At 45.0% G+C, this 15,175-nt stretch overlaps 1 protein-coding gene across 1 annotated transcript; it reads right to left on the bottom strand.

Moving 5' to 3' along the window:
* Positions 1-5,150: 5,150 nt before the first annotated feature.
* VIM (vimentin) lies at positions 5,151-13,673 on the bottom strand. Its single transcript, XM_040077617.2, has 9 exons — positions 13,056-13,673; positions 12,813-12,873; positions 8,721-8,816; positions 8,419-8,580; positions 7,800-7,925; positions 6,893-7,113; positions 6,756-6,799; positions 6,253-6,338; positions 5,151-5,767 (listed from the first exon to the last, which is right to left on the bottom strand). Exons 1-9 carry the CDS (start codon positions 13,595-13,597, stop codon positions 5,726-5,728), a joined length of 1,380 nt encoding a protein of 459 aa, XP_039933551.1. The 5' UTR covers positions 13,598-13,673; the 3' UTR covers positions 5,151-5,725.
* Positions 13,674-15,175: the final 1,502 nt, after the last annotated feature.

Below are 15,175 nucleotides of genomic sequence, written 5' to 3'. Positions count from 1 at the left end.
TTAGTTTGGTTTTTCGTTTTTTTGTCCCCCATCTCACTGGTAGCCACAAGGACAAACAAGCATTTCTGCAGGTGCTTGGCTGCTGGCCAAGTCCAACCCACCCCACTTCTCCATCCTGAAAATGTATCTATATGCTGTCTGTCGAGTCGGAGACATCTTCCTGTCTCGCTGACAGTAGCAGAGAATAACTGCAGGACAGTTCTTGGAGGAAGCGGCATCTGTCCCTTTGCAGCCGTCGCATTCACCCCGTGTCGTTCCCACGGGCGAGGGCCCACCAGCCAGAAGAAAGGCTCCATGCAGGCTGTCTCTGCCCTGCAGTTCATGTCACACACCGCAGGGAGACAGCTGCAATACATCTCTGCAAAAGAAACCCCAAATGTCACGCTGAGGCGTCTGTAGGGGAACTATGACACCACTGTGCAGATGGGGCTGCTGCGGACTTGCCCTTTCCAGAAGCAGTGAGTTTGGTTGCTGTGGAAAGAAGCCCACAAGCAACTTTTCCCTCTGGCCAGCTCGTGGGCTGGGTGGGGAGGGAGCCTGTCAGCCAGAGAACTACTGCCCTTAGTGCAGAAGGAGGGAACATGGAATGAAGGATGCAACATGCTGTGGACAGGAAAAGAGTCCTATGGCTAAGGTAACTCTACACTGTTGGGAGACAGTGATTATTTTGTGCTTGTGCTATAGCTTTCCTGGCTGAAGCTGAGAATTTCACTTGAACTGTGCTTTACATTGGTACCCCATAATGTGTGAGCTTCATTTTGTGGGGACTTAACCTGAAATCTAGACTGGGAAAATACCTGGACCTGAAATCAGTAAGTGCCTTAAAAGTACGTCGTGCTAAACGCCTTCCCAGTGGACCCCTGAGATTGCCTTCCACTTCTAATCTTGACTGCTGTGCTCCACAGCCCTATGTCTCAAACAGGGCTGACAACACCTCACCTCCTGCAGGCATGTTGCAAGGGACCATGAAGAACAGCAGAGGGTACTCTAGGGGAAACTAAAAATCCAGACTCTTTAAAGCAGATAAACTCAGGAAACACAAATGCAGATCTGAAATGCTCTAGTAGCGAGCAGTAGTGATTCCTGAAGTGCTGGTGGGTGTGTGCACTCAGTAAGACAAGGCCCATGAACTTGCAGCTCAAATCCACAGGATTATGCATGAGCATGAAGAGACCAAATGAAGACTGAAGGTGTAATTTTATTTTTGGCACTTCCTAGTTCTTCTGCATTCAAGTAAGTGTCTCTTAGAGCATTCTATTCTATGTAAATTACTTAAATTTTTTTGGCAATATCCAGGCTTCCCTTCCCCTGTGGAAGGATTTTATAATTAAAATCTCCAGATTTTTTGCTGGTTAGGGCACCAGCAAAATTCTCTATCCACTCTCTAGCCACTCAACTGTTCATCCTCTCCAAACACTGGAATTTATATCCTCTGGATGCCTTCCCTTCCAGCAGCTGGCATAAGCAAGCCCTGGCCAGGAGCAGGTCCCTGCCAACACCAGGTGTGCTCCAGCAGAACATGATCTCCACGCAGCATTGGGTCCTTGGTGACTGCCACCAGGATGGGGATGTCAGCCACAAGTGTCTCCACGTTCCATGGGTGCCTAAAGGTGATTGAGAATTTACAGGATATGTTTAAATGACTGAGTAATGGGAAAACAGAGCAGTCTCAAAGTAACCCACTTACTTGCACTTGCAAATAGGACTTTGAATGTGACCCCTGTGAGTGCTCTAATCACAGGTGCTGGGCCTAGACTGGTGGGATTTGGTCCAGACCCCAGTTGGGAAGTTTCCCAATGGGTTGGGATAGGTGGTTTCCTATCAGCAGTTTTCTGAAAGTTCCTTGGATGCTTTTTGTGGCTTTTCCCAGGCCCCTGTCAGTCTGTGGGGCAGCACCCTGCAGCCTGAGGCCCAGCAAGGCCAGCCCCCACCACCATGGTGGACAGCTTTCCACCGTGCTCTCAGCAGGCTCAGCCAAAGTGTCCTGAGCAAGTTAACCTCACGGCTGAACGTTCAGAGCCTCAGAGCAGTCTTGTAGGTATTTCCTCCATGCCCCTAAAAAATACAGATGTCCCCCCCAGCAGAGAATGGCATCAGTGAAAGCACCAGATTCCTTTACTGATGTAACAACTGAAAAGAGCTGCCATGGGGAGGGCAAGAGAGAAGGCCAGAGCCCCTTTGGCTGGGACAGAACTGCCATCACTGTGAGCCAGGTAAGTGTGTTCAATAATGGAATAAATGAGGAGAGGAGAGGAGAGGAGAGGAGAGGAGAAGGAGATGTCAGAGGAGCTTTCTCTTCTCTCTCTTCCTTTTCCTTCTCTTCCTCTCTTCTCGTCTCTTTCTCTTTCCCCTCTTCTCTTCTCTTCTCTCTCTTCTCTCTTTCCTTTCTCTTCTCTTCTCTTCTCTCTTTCTCTTCTCTTTCTTCTCTTCTCTTCTCTGTTCTCTCCTCCCTGCTTCTCTGCGATAAGGGAGAAGTATACTTGCTGTATACTGAAGCAGACCAACTGGATGGCAGAAGAACTGCATTAGCTACATGTTCTCAGGGGCTTAGAATATGGAGTCTCTGCTAATAGTCTCTGTGTTTTGCAATATTATTAAAAAAAAAAAAAAAGGGTTCTGGCTGCATGAGGCAAACCAAACTAAATATGAGTGTTGACTGTTGACTGTGGGAACAGCTTGCACATTTGGAGGCACTCACTATGGAAGCTCACAGGAGCAGCTTTGTAGGGCTCGTTGGAGGGCAGGACAAGTTCCCGGCCATGGGTGGGGGCTGCCCCACTTGGTGCAGCTGCTGCCTGCAGTTATTAGAATGTGAAATACAGTTCTGAGGTCAGCTGCTGGCTCAGCACTAAGCAGCTTGCAGTAATTTTATATGGGTGTAAGGCCGGTGCCCCTAGATCAAACACTGAGAAGTTTACACAGCCACTGTTCACTCTCCTTCCCACCACGAGAGTGCTCTCACATTCACAGAGGAGCAGGCTTTTGAGGTTTCCTGCAATCTCCTTATCCCCGTGGTAACTAGGTTTATTTATTTTTATTTATTTTTCTATTTATTCCCAGGACCGAGAGCTCTGCCGCCTGCTTCTCTGTGTTCTGAGTAACCCCAAACACTGAAGAGCCAGGAATAACTCCTTTGCTGCAGTCAGTGCTCGATACAGGCACTTCTTTTATCTACTGAGTAAAGCAATCAAAGACAGCAGAAAGCACTGAGTGAGGTAGCTGGTGCCAGAGTGGGAGCAATGTCTGAAAGACTATCACAAACTCCAGAGGTCAATGTGCATTTCAGAAAGCACACTGTGCTGTGGGTCTCTGCCTAGAGCCACCAAGGATGCCCACCATCCCCTAATGGAGCTGATTCTCCCTGCCATACACTGCCAGATGCCACCAAACAGGGTTCTCACATTGCTTTAGGGACAAGAAATTACATTTAGCATTGACTCAACTCTTTCAATAAATAGATCCAGAGAAAGACTTAAGTAGTCTGAAACAGGCAGAACATCAGCCCCTTATTCCACTTGTCCTGAAAGGCTGTAGACACTCAAGCCTATAAAGTGCTCAAAAATGAGATATTACACATGCCCAGAGCTGTTATTACCACAGAAAATGCTTCCCATGAAAGCTTATTTGTGCTTTATTTTATCAGTCTCGATGTTGAAAGGTAGTAGAAAACCTGGTGTCTGTAACCTCTGCAACACGAAAAAGGCTGGGTTCACTCTCAATTTCTAGTGAGACTATCTTACCCACTGTATGGTGGACCAGGTTGAATCTGTTCTGCTTTGCTGAGGCAAGAGCTGTGGCTGAGGCTTGGGTCCAGGCCCTTTCCTGAAGTGGGACTACTCACCTTTCTTGAATGGGAGTCACCAGAACAAATGCTGGACCAGCTGCAGGACTTTTCTCTTGGGAAGCACATAAAGCACCAAGCTGGACAGGGACATATCCCAGCCTAATGGATTTGTATGTATCATCAGCCTGCGCTTGGTGTAACAGCAAAAAGAAAATTTGCCCCTGGCCTGATGGGAAGTGGGAGGTTGAACATCTTTGAACAGTTACTAGAGGAAAATGGGGTAAGAAGAGCACCATGCTTTGTTTGAAAATTTAGGTGCCTTTCTGCTGTGAAGAACAGCTGCAGCAATTCTGCCGGGGTGGCTCAAATATGTAAACTGCTCTCATGCCTAGGCCCTACCTTTAGGTTGCAAGGATGCCTGTGTGTTGGAGCTGCAGAGGGTTTCAGCACACCCCAAGCACTGTCCACCTCCCTCTTTAGTGCCATGGCTGCAGGACTCCTAACCTGGTGCTGCCAGCAACAGGGATGAGCAAAGCAGCCTCCTGCTGCCCCCAAAGCCCCTCCAGTGCCTGCACTGCAGCCAGTTAGTCGCACGCTTGGGCAAAGGTAAGAATAAGGATGCAAAAGGAGTAAATTGCTTTCATCCCTATCAGATAGAGGCAACAGGAAGTTTTCCTTATACATCAATTCCCAAATGCTAATGCGAGTGCCTATACAACACGGAGGTACTACCCTTACCCTGAATGCTATTCATATTAATGGAATAATTTCAATTTGCAGTTACTCATTCCAGAAAATTTGTACCTCAGTAAAAGCTTAAAGGAAGCAAACTTTACAGCTACGGTCATGGGGCTCTGCTGTGGGTCTTTATTGTGTTTGAGAAGGATGTTGCTCTGCAGAAGAAAACTAAAGTGTTCAGAGAGGACATCAACTTCCACTGCTGCCTCCTAGAAGACTATAGCAGCAAGGCAGAACAGAACGTCCTTGTTCCCATTCTGCTGCATTTACACTGATGTTCAGCAGAGAACGCCAAGCACGGTCATTCTCCTTTTTTAAAAGGGGCTTAAATACTGGAATTTTCAGCAAAAAGGCAAGTTAGTCTCTCCTAACCCCACTCCAGCCAAAGCCTTCATGTAGATTCTGTAATAGCAACAAGCCTTTGGGAACTATTTTTTCCTGGAAAAATAAGTTAATGCACCAAGTCAGCTGTTAACTTTGCAAGGTGTTGTCTGAGATAAGAGCTCACATGAACTATTTCTCTACTACATAACTACTGTGTCTTATAAAGCCAAGTTTTAAGGTACTTCAGGCATTCTGACATTTAGTAACTGCATTAACTAGTATATGGAAGCAAGATTAATTTTTATTAGCTTGAAGTATCATATTTTATTCAAGTGATAAGAAATATCATAATACATTATGCATCTGGCAGTTATAATCCATTTTAATTGGTTCCAAAACCTAAGCAGTAAATGAGTAAGACAGTTTATCTAGTTAAACTGAGAAAACAGCATTCCACACAGCCAGTACTAGAGATGTCAACCGTATAATAATTCCAGCATTATGTTGTTATGGCTTTCCAGAAAGTCATGAAGTTAACAAATTAGAACACATCAAGAGCCATTTTCCAAAGATTTATTGAAGTAGCGACAGGTTGCTCATACTGTGCTGGAAAAAGCAGTTTTATTGAATTCAGATACTTAAAAACAGTATTGCAGCACAAGATATTGCTATTTGTAAACTAGACTCCATTGTAAACTCTAATCCTTCAGGGAGAGTCAGTTTAAAGATCTAAGACCTATTTCCTAGCATAATCATCTTGCGCTCATGGAAAAACTGCAGAAAGGCACTTGAAAGCTGTTTCTTCCTTTAAGACATGGACTTCTTCAATCTTGCTGGTAAGAATTTCTCCTTTAGTAAGTACGCGTCTTCACTTCAGCTTTACTCTAAGTCATCATGATGCTGGGAAGTTTCATTAATAACCTAATGAAAAACAGAAACACTTGCATAAGTTTTAGTAGGAAGATTTTTGTGGGTTTTTTAAGAGTTAGAATTGGAACATCCACTTCCACAATATGAACAAGTGAGCATCAGCTTCCACTTATGAGAAAACAGAAACCATTCAAGTTTTACTTACTTACACCAGCAACAGCATCTTGTCCTAAGCAAGTAAAGCATCTCTGTTTACTGCCACATGTTTTCCTAATGAAATATTTTGAGAATTTGCTGACTCAGCTGAACTTAAATACTCAATACACAGGTAACCAACTGAAAGTTTTACTATCAGATGAAATTTGATCTTTTTTTTTCCAGAGAAACCTGTTTGTTATACCTGTACGTTCACACAGCCTGGAGTGCCAGTTGCTGTTCTATTCAATACTTACTACCACACACAAGCTGCAGGAAGCAGTAAGCAAACTTAAGAATTTAAGGTAACCAGCTGTGATAGAAATAAAGTTACCACCAACCTGTCCATCTCTAGTTTCGACGGTCTTAATTAGAAGTGTTCTCTTTGAGTGAGTGTCAACCATTGGCTGAGACTCAATGTTGGTTTCTGCAGAAGAAGATGTATTATTACCAACAGTCTAGATGAAGTACCTCCTCAAAGAAATGAGGTGTAACAGATCTTAGTGTCTATTTTCGTAATCCCAATTTAGTATACAAAGAAGTCTCCTGGTCTGAATAAGCCAGGTCTTCTACATTTTCTCTCCGTGCCCCTTTAAAGCACTTTCAGCAGGTATCCAAACTAATTACTTGCTATGTACCAATATTTAAAAATATGCGTCCAGGAACAAAAGAGCTGCTACCATCCAAGGTTAAGTAACTGCAAATACTGTAGTTAGATCCAAGAAGAGTATTCACAACCGACTTCACTTATACAAGTTCAAAAACCAGAATAAAAGGAACTATCCAGAACCCTCATGCTAATGATAGAGCAACTGCCTAAACTGAAATAGCAGAAACAACTTACCTCTCAGGTTCAAAGCAGCAAAGGTTGGAATAGGCATGTTAATCCTGAAGGAAAAAAAGAAATTTATAAAATCAGACATGGCTATAAAGGATCTTCTAGTAATTCCTGGTTTTACAAAAGTGTCTGCATGTGATTACCTGCTCTCTTCACCCTCCAGCAGTTTTCTGTAGGTGGCAATCTCAATATCAAGAGCCATCTTTACATTCAGCAGGTCCTGGTACTCGCGGAGATGGCGAGCCATTTCTTCCTTCATGTTCTGAATCTCATCCTGCAGACGGCCAATAGTGTCTTGGTAGTTAGCAGCTTCAACAGCAAAATTCTCCTCCATTTCACGCATTTGGCGCTCCAGGGACTCATTCTGGAAGAGAACAGGGAAATCAGGCACTGCTGCAGTTAAATCACTCTTTCCCACCCTCAAGACCCCCCAGCATTTTAAAGAAGAAAAGTTGTGTTACATTAGCATCCTTTCTGAAAATGCCCAGACATGTCCCAAATTTGTTATCTCCTTATCCTCCCTTTGCAAAGTCAAGGAGGGTTATTCTGCTGCATGATCTGAGGTGTGCCAGATATTTGTTCTACCAGGTAGCAAAGCCATCCTTTACAGTAAGCCCAACACATGCAGTTCGAGTCAGCATGCAGGTGGTCCTTAGCAGACATTTGCAGGTGTGCTAAACACTGTTACATCCATTTCAAGCCTGTCTTTAAGGCAGCAACGTTCGCACCTTTCACTGCTCCTCCAGGGTTTTTTAAATAAATTTAGCGCTATCTGACAGACAAGGCACAAACACTTTCAGAAAGTGCTCAATAAACAGTGAATATTATAGCAAGAGAATGAACTTACTCTTTACAGCTTAAGTAAGACCAATTCAGTGTATCAATTTAGCCAGTGCACTCTTGTGCATACACACAAATTGAGCCCACAACATCCTTCTCAAAAAGTACTAATATGCTGCTGAATTGCAAGGCAGATCACCTGCACATCCAAATTAACAAACTGCAGTGCAGTGCAGGTGCAATGAAGAACAAGTGCTGTCTTCCACTTACGCTTCCCTTAAGAGCATCAACTTCGCAGGTGAGAGACTGGATCTGTCTGCGGTACTCATTCGCTTCCTGCTTGGCCTGGCGCAGGGCATCGTTGTTCCTGTTAGCAGCTTCAGAGAGATCTGCAAACTGGAAAACCCCAGTCTGGTCAGCATAACACTTTAACAGAAATGGTGAAACAGACCTTCTGTGGACACAGCAGTTGAGGGCAACTGAAGGTATTACAAAGGTTAGGACCCAAAATGCTTAAGTATTAGTATTACTCTTACAGCAACTCTATTTCTAAATGTTATATTGGAATTCATAGCAAACTTTTGTACTTGTTTCCCCACCCTGCACATTTCCCATCTTTTCACCATTTTTTCACTCATTTCTCCAGTACTTCATCCAACATCTGCTTTCAAGTACAAGCACAGGAAAGACTCCCAGTGTGCACCCATTACTTTGCTGCTGTAGTTACAGCACAAAATGTTTTCAGTTGTACCCTTCCCAGACTAGGATTTAAAAAAAGACTTAGTGTCATGGTCATGTTCATGTCCATTAGAGTGACAGAGGGAACAGCAAGTGCTACAGTGAAGCTGTTAAACAGAATTAGTTTCAGTGCCTGATGCATTTTACTTACTTTGGACTTGTACCACTCTTCAGCTTCCTGAAGATTCTTAGCAGCAACACTTTCATACTGTTGGCGAACATCACGCAGCGCAGCAGTAAGATCAGGCTTAGAAACATCCATATCAATTTGGATGTGCTGTTCTTGGAGTTGGGCCTGCAATTCTCGGATTTCCTGAGAGAGAAGCAGACACTCAACATTATTGCACAAAAACACACAGATCATACACAGGTGGGGACTCTGGGACAGAACCAGCAAAGAGCTTCCTTGCTAGACAGTCTGCATCTAAACACAGACCTCATTTCTCTGCTTACCTCATCATGAAGCTTCTTCAAGAAGACTATCTCCTCTTGCAGGGACTCAACTTTGCGCTCAAGATCAAGACGTGCCAGAGAGGCATTGTCAACATCCTGACCAGAGAGAAGAGCGATTCACAATCTTACAAAACTGATGGAGAGAAGTCTCTTACATGCTGTAAGCTCAGCAGCATACAGACTGATGCTACATCTGAGCTTTTTGGCAAGACAATACGAAAGCAAAAGCTGTAAAAACCTTTTTTGCCACCTCCTACCTTAGCCTTAAAACTATTATATGCACCTTTATTGTGAATTTGAAAACTATACCACATCTTGATTATATCATCTTTGCTGACCTGCTGCTAAGCATGATCAAGAGCACACAGATCATAGTGGGTGTAAATCCTTCAAGTACTTGAGTCAGAAGTCAGCAGTAAGTGCTTTTAGCTTGACTGCACTGACAAAGAGTCGCAATTTGCAAACTTCCACTTTTTTCAGCTGGGCTTAAAAGTGCAACACATGAGCCTTCATGCCTATCAGTGGGCTTAACTTATGGACTCCTTGGTGAATAAGCACAGAGCCCCTTAGGTCCACAGACCAGACTTTTAAAGCATACTTGCAAAGTCGGTGAGGTATAAGAACTGCAGCATTCACTTAGTGCAGGTCAACAGATCTCCCTTGAGAAAGAAGGTATGAACATAAACACAAACTGAGCCACTCATCATTGCCTACACCCTCACAGTTGCTGGCAAAGACTCCACCTTTTGCTGGCCAGAGATAGTCTTAATCAACAGCAAAAATTCATTTAGTGCATAACAGAAGACACGTCATGCAAGTTACAAGGGAGCAACTTGAATTAGTTCAAAAACATAACACTAAACATTGATTGGCAACTTCTTACATTTTGAATGTGTAGGGCATTTAGTTTGTAAAGGGGAAGATTGTTCCTTTCATACTAGTTACATACACAGCCACATGCTTGTGCTCACAGGGTATTAACATATCAGCTTCTCACAGCTTACTCTAAAGCTATTTTGGATTGCTCAAAGCATAAGCATTCCTAATCAGCAGCTCTCCTTATTATGGCACCTTTGAAATAAGGAGTGTTTTCTTTAGGGTCCTAGAAAGCCTTTCCTTGGCTCACTCCTACTCTGGGGTAAGGTCCTTGCTCCAGAAGAATTATTCTGTTTACTTTATCCAGCAAACTACACCTTTCATGCGTCATTCCGTAACTTTTCTATCAATTCCAGTTTTACACCCACAGTTCATATCAGCTCTGTTTTTCAGTTCAGGGAAAGAATTTCCTAATTAATTCGTTCTCCTCCCCCCAAAAACCCCTCAAGATTATTCTGGCAGAAAATTACATGGCTGTGACCCAATGTGTTTACATAATTGGCCAGACATCCAAAGATTTTCTAGAGGATTTTAAAGAAATCTTCACTCTGAAGGTTATTAATTTTTTTTTAATAACAACTGAATAGCTACAGGATTTTAGGACCTTATAGTAAATTGAAAGCAATTTAAACTGAAGACACTTAAAATATGTGGTATGTACTTTACTACATACTATCATTTATGTACTCCCTATCACTAAGATTTAGTGTTTCAGTAGTTTCCAGGTGTGTGGAGAACCACATACAAGAATAGGCTCCTTGTAGCCTGAACAAACAAGTCGAAGTCATAGACACATGCAGCTGGAGTACGCACTGATTTTATCCTAGGAGATTATTCAATGCGAGCCACACACTTTTCAAAGTTGAGCACCCATGTTTACTTCAGACAAAACTCATGTTAATCAGGACCTGACCTGTTTGGTTCATTGCAGGTTCAGGACTTATTCCCTGCTGCTGGACTAGCTCAGTAACTTCCTCACTAACTGTGATGCCCCAAAGGAAAGTGCTCACTGAACTTTCACATATACTTTATGCAGTACACCCCTCAGCACATGAAAATCACATCTTTGCCCAGCAGAAATAAATTAAAATTCAGTATATATGAGCTGGAATTCAGTATGCCTGAGTCTCTGAAAGAGGCAGCTTTTGGAAATAAAAACTTAAGTTCAAATATTCATTCTTTATTTTAAAATACTGAAGCACACAACTGCTCCATCAGGTAAGAAATACCTTTGATGATACATCAGAACAGCAGAGCACCTGCTGAAGTATTCCAAATCTATACAGCTTTCCAATGGAAAAATAATGATTTAAGAGAAAGCTGTGCATTGTTTTAAAATGGAATGCACAACAGGATATTTCAGCTTCAGTTCCTGTGAATTTAATTTCACTTTCAGAAGAACAAAACTTACACTGAAACAGATTTAGGTTTCAAAACCCACATGTTAACTCCACCCTTGCCAGTAAGGAAAAATGAGGTATGACTGATGTTCAAATCAAGCACACCACCATACACCAGTTATGCCACGAGTGGATTTAGTGTAGAGTTTCCATGGACAATGATTTGTATTTCTTATGCACAAGCTACAGCTTAGAAGGTTAAATGGATCCAATTCTGACTGTCCTGCAGGCACACATCTGCTAGAGGCTGAGCTCCTGAGAGATCCCTTTCCAAAGTACAGAGAAGAAAGAGCTGGATAATGAGTGTGGGGTATGGGCACCAAGCCAAGCTCACTTTAAAACCTAGTGCCTTCATAAGATTCAACTGGAGTGAAATACATACATGCCTGAAGTGCACCAATTAAATATGACAGATCATGTAAAAGCCAACCTTAAGTCAATTGATTCTTCAACTCAATTGAGCAATGAATCAGAGCAGATGAGGTTCTCTAAAACTTAAGCTAAATGCTCCTTCATAGAACTTTGCACTACATTAAATTGTCTGAGCACTCAAAAAAACCCCAGAAGCTTAAATTAAGGCAGTATCTCAAACTGTTGTTTAAAACTTCTGTCCCCAGAATGCCAGTAGAGACTGAATTCCCAGGCTCTGAATGGGAGTAGGTGTTTCAGCTGTCCCCACACTATCTCTTGAAAATACCTGCCCTCCTTCAAGGACTGTAAATATACTGCAGTCAAAAGCCTTTCCCAGGGAAACACTGACAATCAAGTGCTGATTTCCTGAATAGTGACTTCTGTTAATGCTTATGAAGAGCTCTGGCACAAAGTCAGCCTGTACCCAGCTGCCTGGTGATAAAGGCAGTCACTTCCAGTCTGGAAGAATGCTAGCAATGCTGTTTTACACCAGCAGTTTTAGGGAAGAGACCTTGTTTTGAGAAGGCACATTCCTAAATATCTCTTAGTCCAAACAAGGCTTAATCTAAGTTGAAAGCTGGTTTTGCACAACTGAAAACTTGAGCTTAAGAATTTTTGAATATTGTTTGCACAGTTATTTCTGGTTGTCAATGTAGATTACTTTATCTGGATAACATCACAGCATCCTACAAAGACTAAACTCTAACATAACCCATTTCCTAGGTTAACATCTTTGTTTTACAGAAGATTAAATTCCACTTCTTTAATGAACACTCAGAGGAGGCAAACTCAATCCTGTGACCTCACCCCAAGGAACATACTGTCTACTTCTTGTCAGCAGACACCACCCACATGAAAAACCTTAAATTTGAAACTGTTGCCCAGTAATGCACTGACCAGTGATTCATCAAAAAGGAGTTCTGTTTTGTACAAAAACTGGCCCATAATAGACACATTTCGCTAGAAATATTCCCGCACCATTACACATTTAGTAAGAATGCAGCCCACTGCGCCCTCCCCTCCGACACAAAGGGATCTATTATTTCAATCTGCTGCCACCACACTTGCCGTAATGCCTGTATCTGCATTCCGCGGTGAATCCCATAGAAACCATTAATACCCTTCAGCCAAGCGAGCAGATGGCCCCCTTTCACTTTTATTGGATCGGAAAGTGATTCCACGTTGGGGCGTTTTTTGTAAAACGGGCTAGACTTGGATAAAGCAGGACAATAGCTTCCCTCCCCTCCCCTCAGACCGCAGCACCCCCCTAAAGAAAACACGGAGGGCTCGCGTGAGAACTGACGGAATCTCTTTGTGCGAGGCAAGCAAACTCCCGCACTCCCACCCTCCGCCCCAGGCACAGCCACCACCTCCTCGGGCCCCTCCCTCCTCCACCACCGCTAACCTGTCTGAAGGACTGCAGGGTGTTCTCGGCCTCCTCCCTCTGAAGCATCTCCTCCTGCAACCTGGAAGGGCCAAGACAGCGGTGAGGAGGGAGCGGGGATCACCCAAATCCCCTCGCCCGGCCTCCCGCCCGCCCGGTACCGCTCGGGATGCTCAGGCGCTGCCTCCGCGCCAGGGGACGGGGCGGGGGAGAGACAGCGGGAGGCGCCGGCAGCCCGAACCCGCGTCCCCCGGGCACACTCACTTCTCCCGCAGCCGCATGATGTCGTCGGCGAGGTTGTCCCGCTCCACTTCCACGCGTGCCTTGTCGTTGGTGAGCTGGTCCACCTGTCGCCGCAGCTCCCGCATCTCCTCCTCATAGAGGTCGCCCAGGCGGGACGTGCCCTTGCCCTTGAGCTGCTCCAGCTCGGCCAGCAAGATCTTGTTTTGCTGCTCCAAGAAGCGCACCTTGTCGATGTAGTTGGCGAAGCGGTCATTAAGCTCCTGCAGCTCAACCTTCTCGTTGGTGCGGTTCGCCTTGAACTCCGTGTTGATGGCGTCGGCCAGAGTGAAGTCCACGGAGTCGTGGAGCCGCATGGGCGGCATGCTGCTCCGCAGCCGCACCGACGTCGTCTTGGTGGCGTACATGCCGCCGGGCGAGGCGGACACGTACCGGGCGCTGCTGGGCCGCAGGGCGCTGCCCAGCGAGTACCGGCTGCTGGACGTGATGTAGCGGGTGCCGGTGCTGGGGCGGCTGCCCCCGCCGAACATGCGGCGGTACGAGGAGTTTTTTGTGCTGATGCTCATAGCGACGGCGGCGCGGGCTTTGTAATCCGGGAGCGGAGCGGGACGGCCGGAGCGTGCGGAGAAGAAGGGCGGTGGCCGCGGCCGGGGCCCCTTCTTATGGGCGCCGCGAACCCGCCCCGCCGGGCCCGCCCTGCTCCGCCCGCCGCGGGGATGGGCGGCGGCCGCGGACACAAAGGAGGCGAGCGGGGCGGCTCGGCCGGCGGGGCGCGGAGGGTGGGCGGCAGCCTGGGCTGTGCCCGGGTCCCCAGGGGCCGGCAGGTTTCCGCCGGGGCCGCGGGACGTGGCAGGGCGGTGCCCCACACGGGGGGCGCGGGGAACCCCGGCACGGCACGGACAGGACGGGGGTGACTGCGGCGGCATCTTCGGAAATGGGCGCTGGATTTCCCCCTTGCATCTCGTTGTTCCCCTCCAGAGTGAGCGCGGTGACTACAAGAAGGGGTCGGCAAGTTTAATGTTATGTTACAGACTTGGCAAAATACTCCGAATAAGCTGTTAAAACTCCTCTATAGATATGATGCATATATATCTTTCAGAGAACCTTTCATTTCCTTTTGAGCTTTCTGAACGAGTCAGATCAGGGAAACATTATGCTAACTATTCACAAAGGCCTGCCAAGTGTTCCAAATAAATAACCAGAAAAATAATGCATGTGTTTTCTTTAGTTGCCTCCCATTATAGCGATCTCAGCCCCTATGTTTAAGATACAAAGTTTCCAGGTTAAATGTGCTTTTCTGGGATCTGGGTAAGCAGTTACATACCTAAAGCTTAATTCTGCCATTATTTTAACAACGGTCCCAGGAATTACTTAGGCGGTTTTATGTGGGCAGTACCTTATTGAAATTGCTGCATCCAGGAACTTGCTCCTGGATAATAACTAGGATAGCAGCAGGGTTGATTTTAACAAAGGTTTCTTTCTCCACTGTTGTACCCAACAGACTTTTGCTATTAATTTTGGTAGGTACGTGGTAAAACACTTAGGAGAGCACCTGGCAAAATGATAATTATTTCTTATCTATGATCTGCTGATATGTGTGTAACGTAAAAGTTCAGACAAAAATCCCAGTGTTTTAAGAGCAATTTTACTACCAAAATGGGACTACCGGCAATGGAAAAGAATGATATAGGTAGTACAGGGCAATAGCAACAGCATAAAAGTTAATAGAGAAAAAGTCTGAGTATCAGCAAACTGTTTCAGCATGAATGCAGAGATTGCTTAAGGAAAATGATAGAATCTCTGCCATTTAGAACTGGAGTGGCCAAAGCACAACTCCCATTCTGAAATTCTGCACTGATGCGTCAGGTAAGGGACATCCTTCTCCCCTTTGCCATAGGAAATGAGTGATAAACTCTGGAGATAATATCTGCAATGTATTGCTTCAGCACTTAGGAGATGCTAAGCTACCATTGATTTTTGATTCTTTTTAGTTTGCAGTCCTGCAAAAAGAAATATCTTCACTGGAAGTTCTGATAAACCTCAGCATGAACAGTGGGTATAGAAAAAGGTAGACTTCACACCCCAATTCACAGTAGTCAACTATTGTACTTCAAGTAATGTACTTTACAAGGAAGGATGTGAAG

This window comes from Hirundo rustica, chromosome 1, assembly GCF_015227805.2.
Source record: "Hirundo rustica isolate bHirRus1 chromosome 1, bHirRus1.pri.v3, whole genome shotgun sequence".
Taxonomy (NCBI): domain Eukaryota; kingdom Metazoa; phylum Chordata; class Aves; order Passeriformes; family Hirundinidae; genus Hirundo; species Hirundo rustica.
This window is presented reverse-complemented; position numbering and strand designations above follow the sequence as displayed.

Excerpts from the sequence above, each read along its gene's own strand:
- VIM (XM_040077617.2), bottom strand. The coding sequence starts at position 13,597 with ATGAGCATCAGCACAAAAAACTCCTCGTACCGCCGCATGTTCGGCGGG. Across the intron at positions 12,874-13,055 it reads ATCATGCGGCTGCGGGAGAA|GTTGCAGGAGGAGATGCTTC; the intron begins GTGAGTGTGCCC and ends TGGCCCTTCCAG. Across the intron at positions 5,768-6,252 it reads TCGAAACTAGAGATGGACAG|GTTATTAATGAAACTTCCCA; the intron begins GTTGGTGGTAAC and ends GTTTTTCATTAG.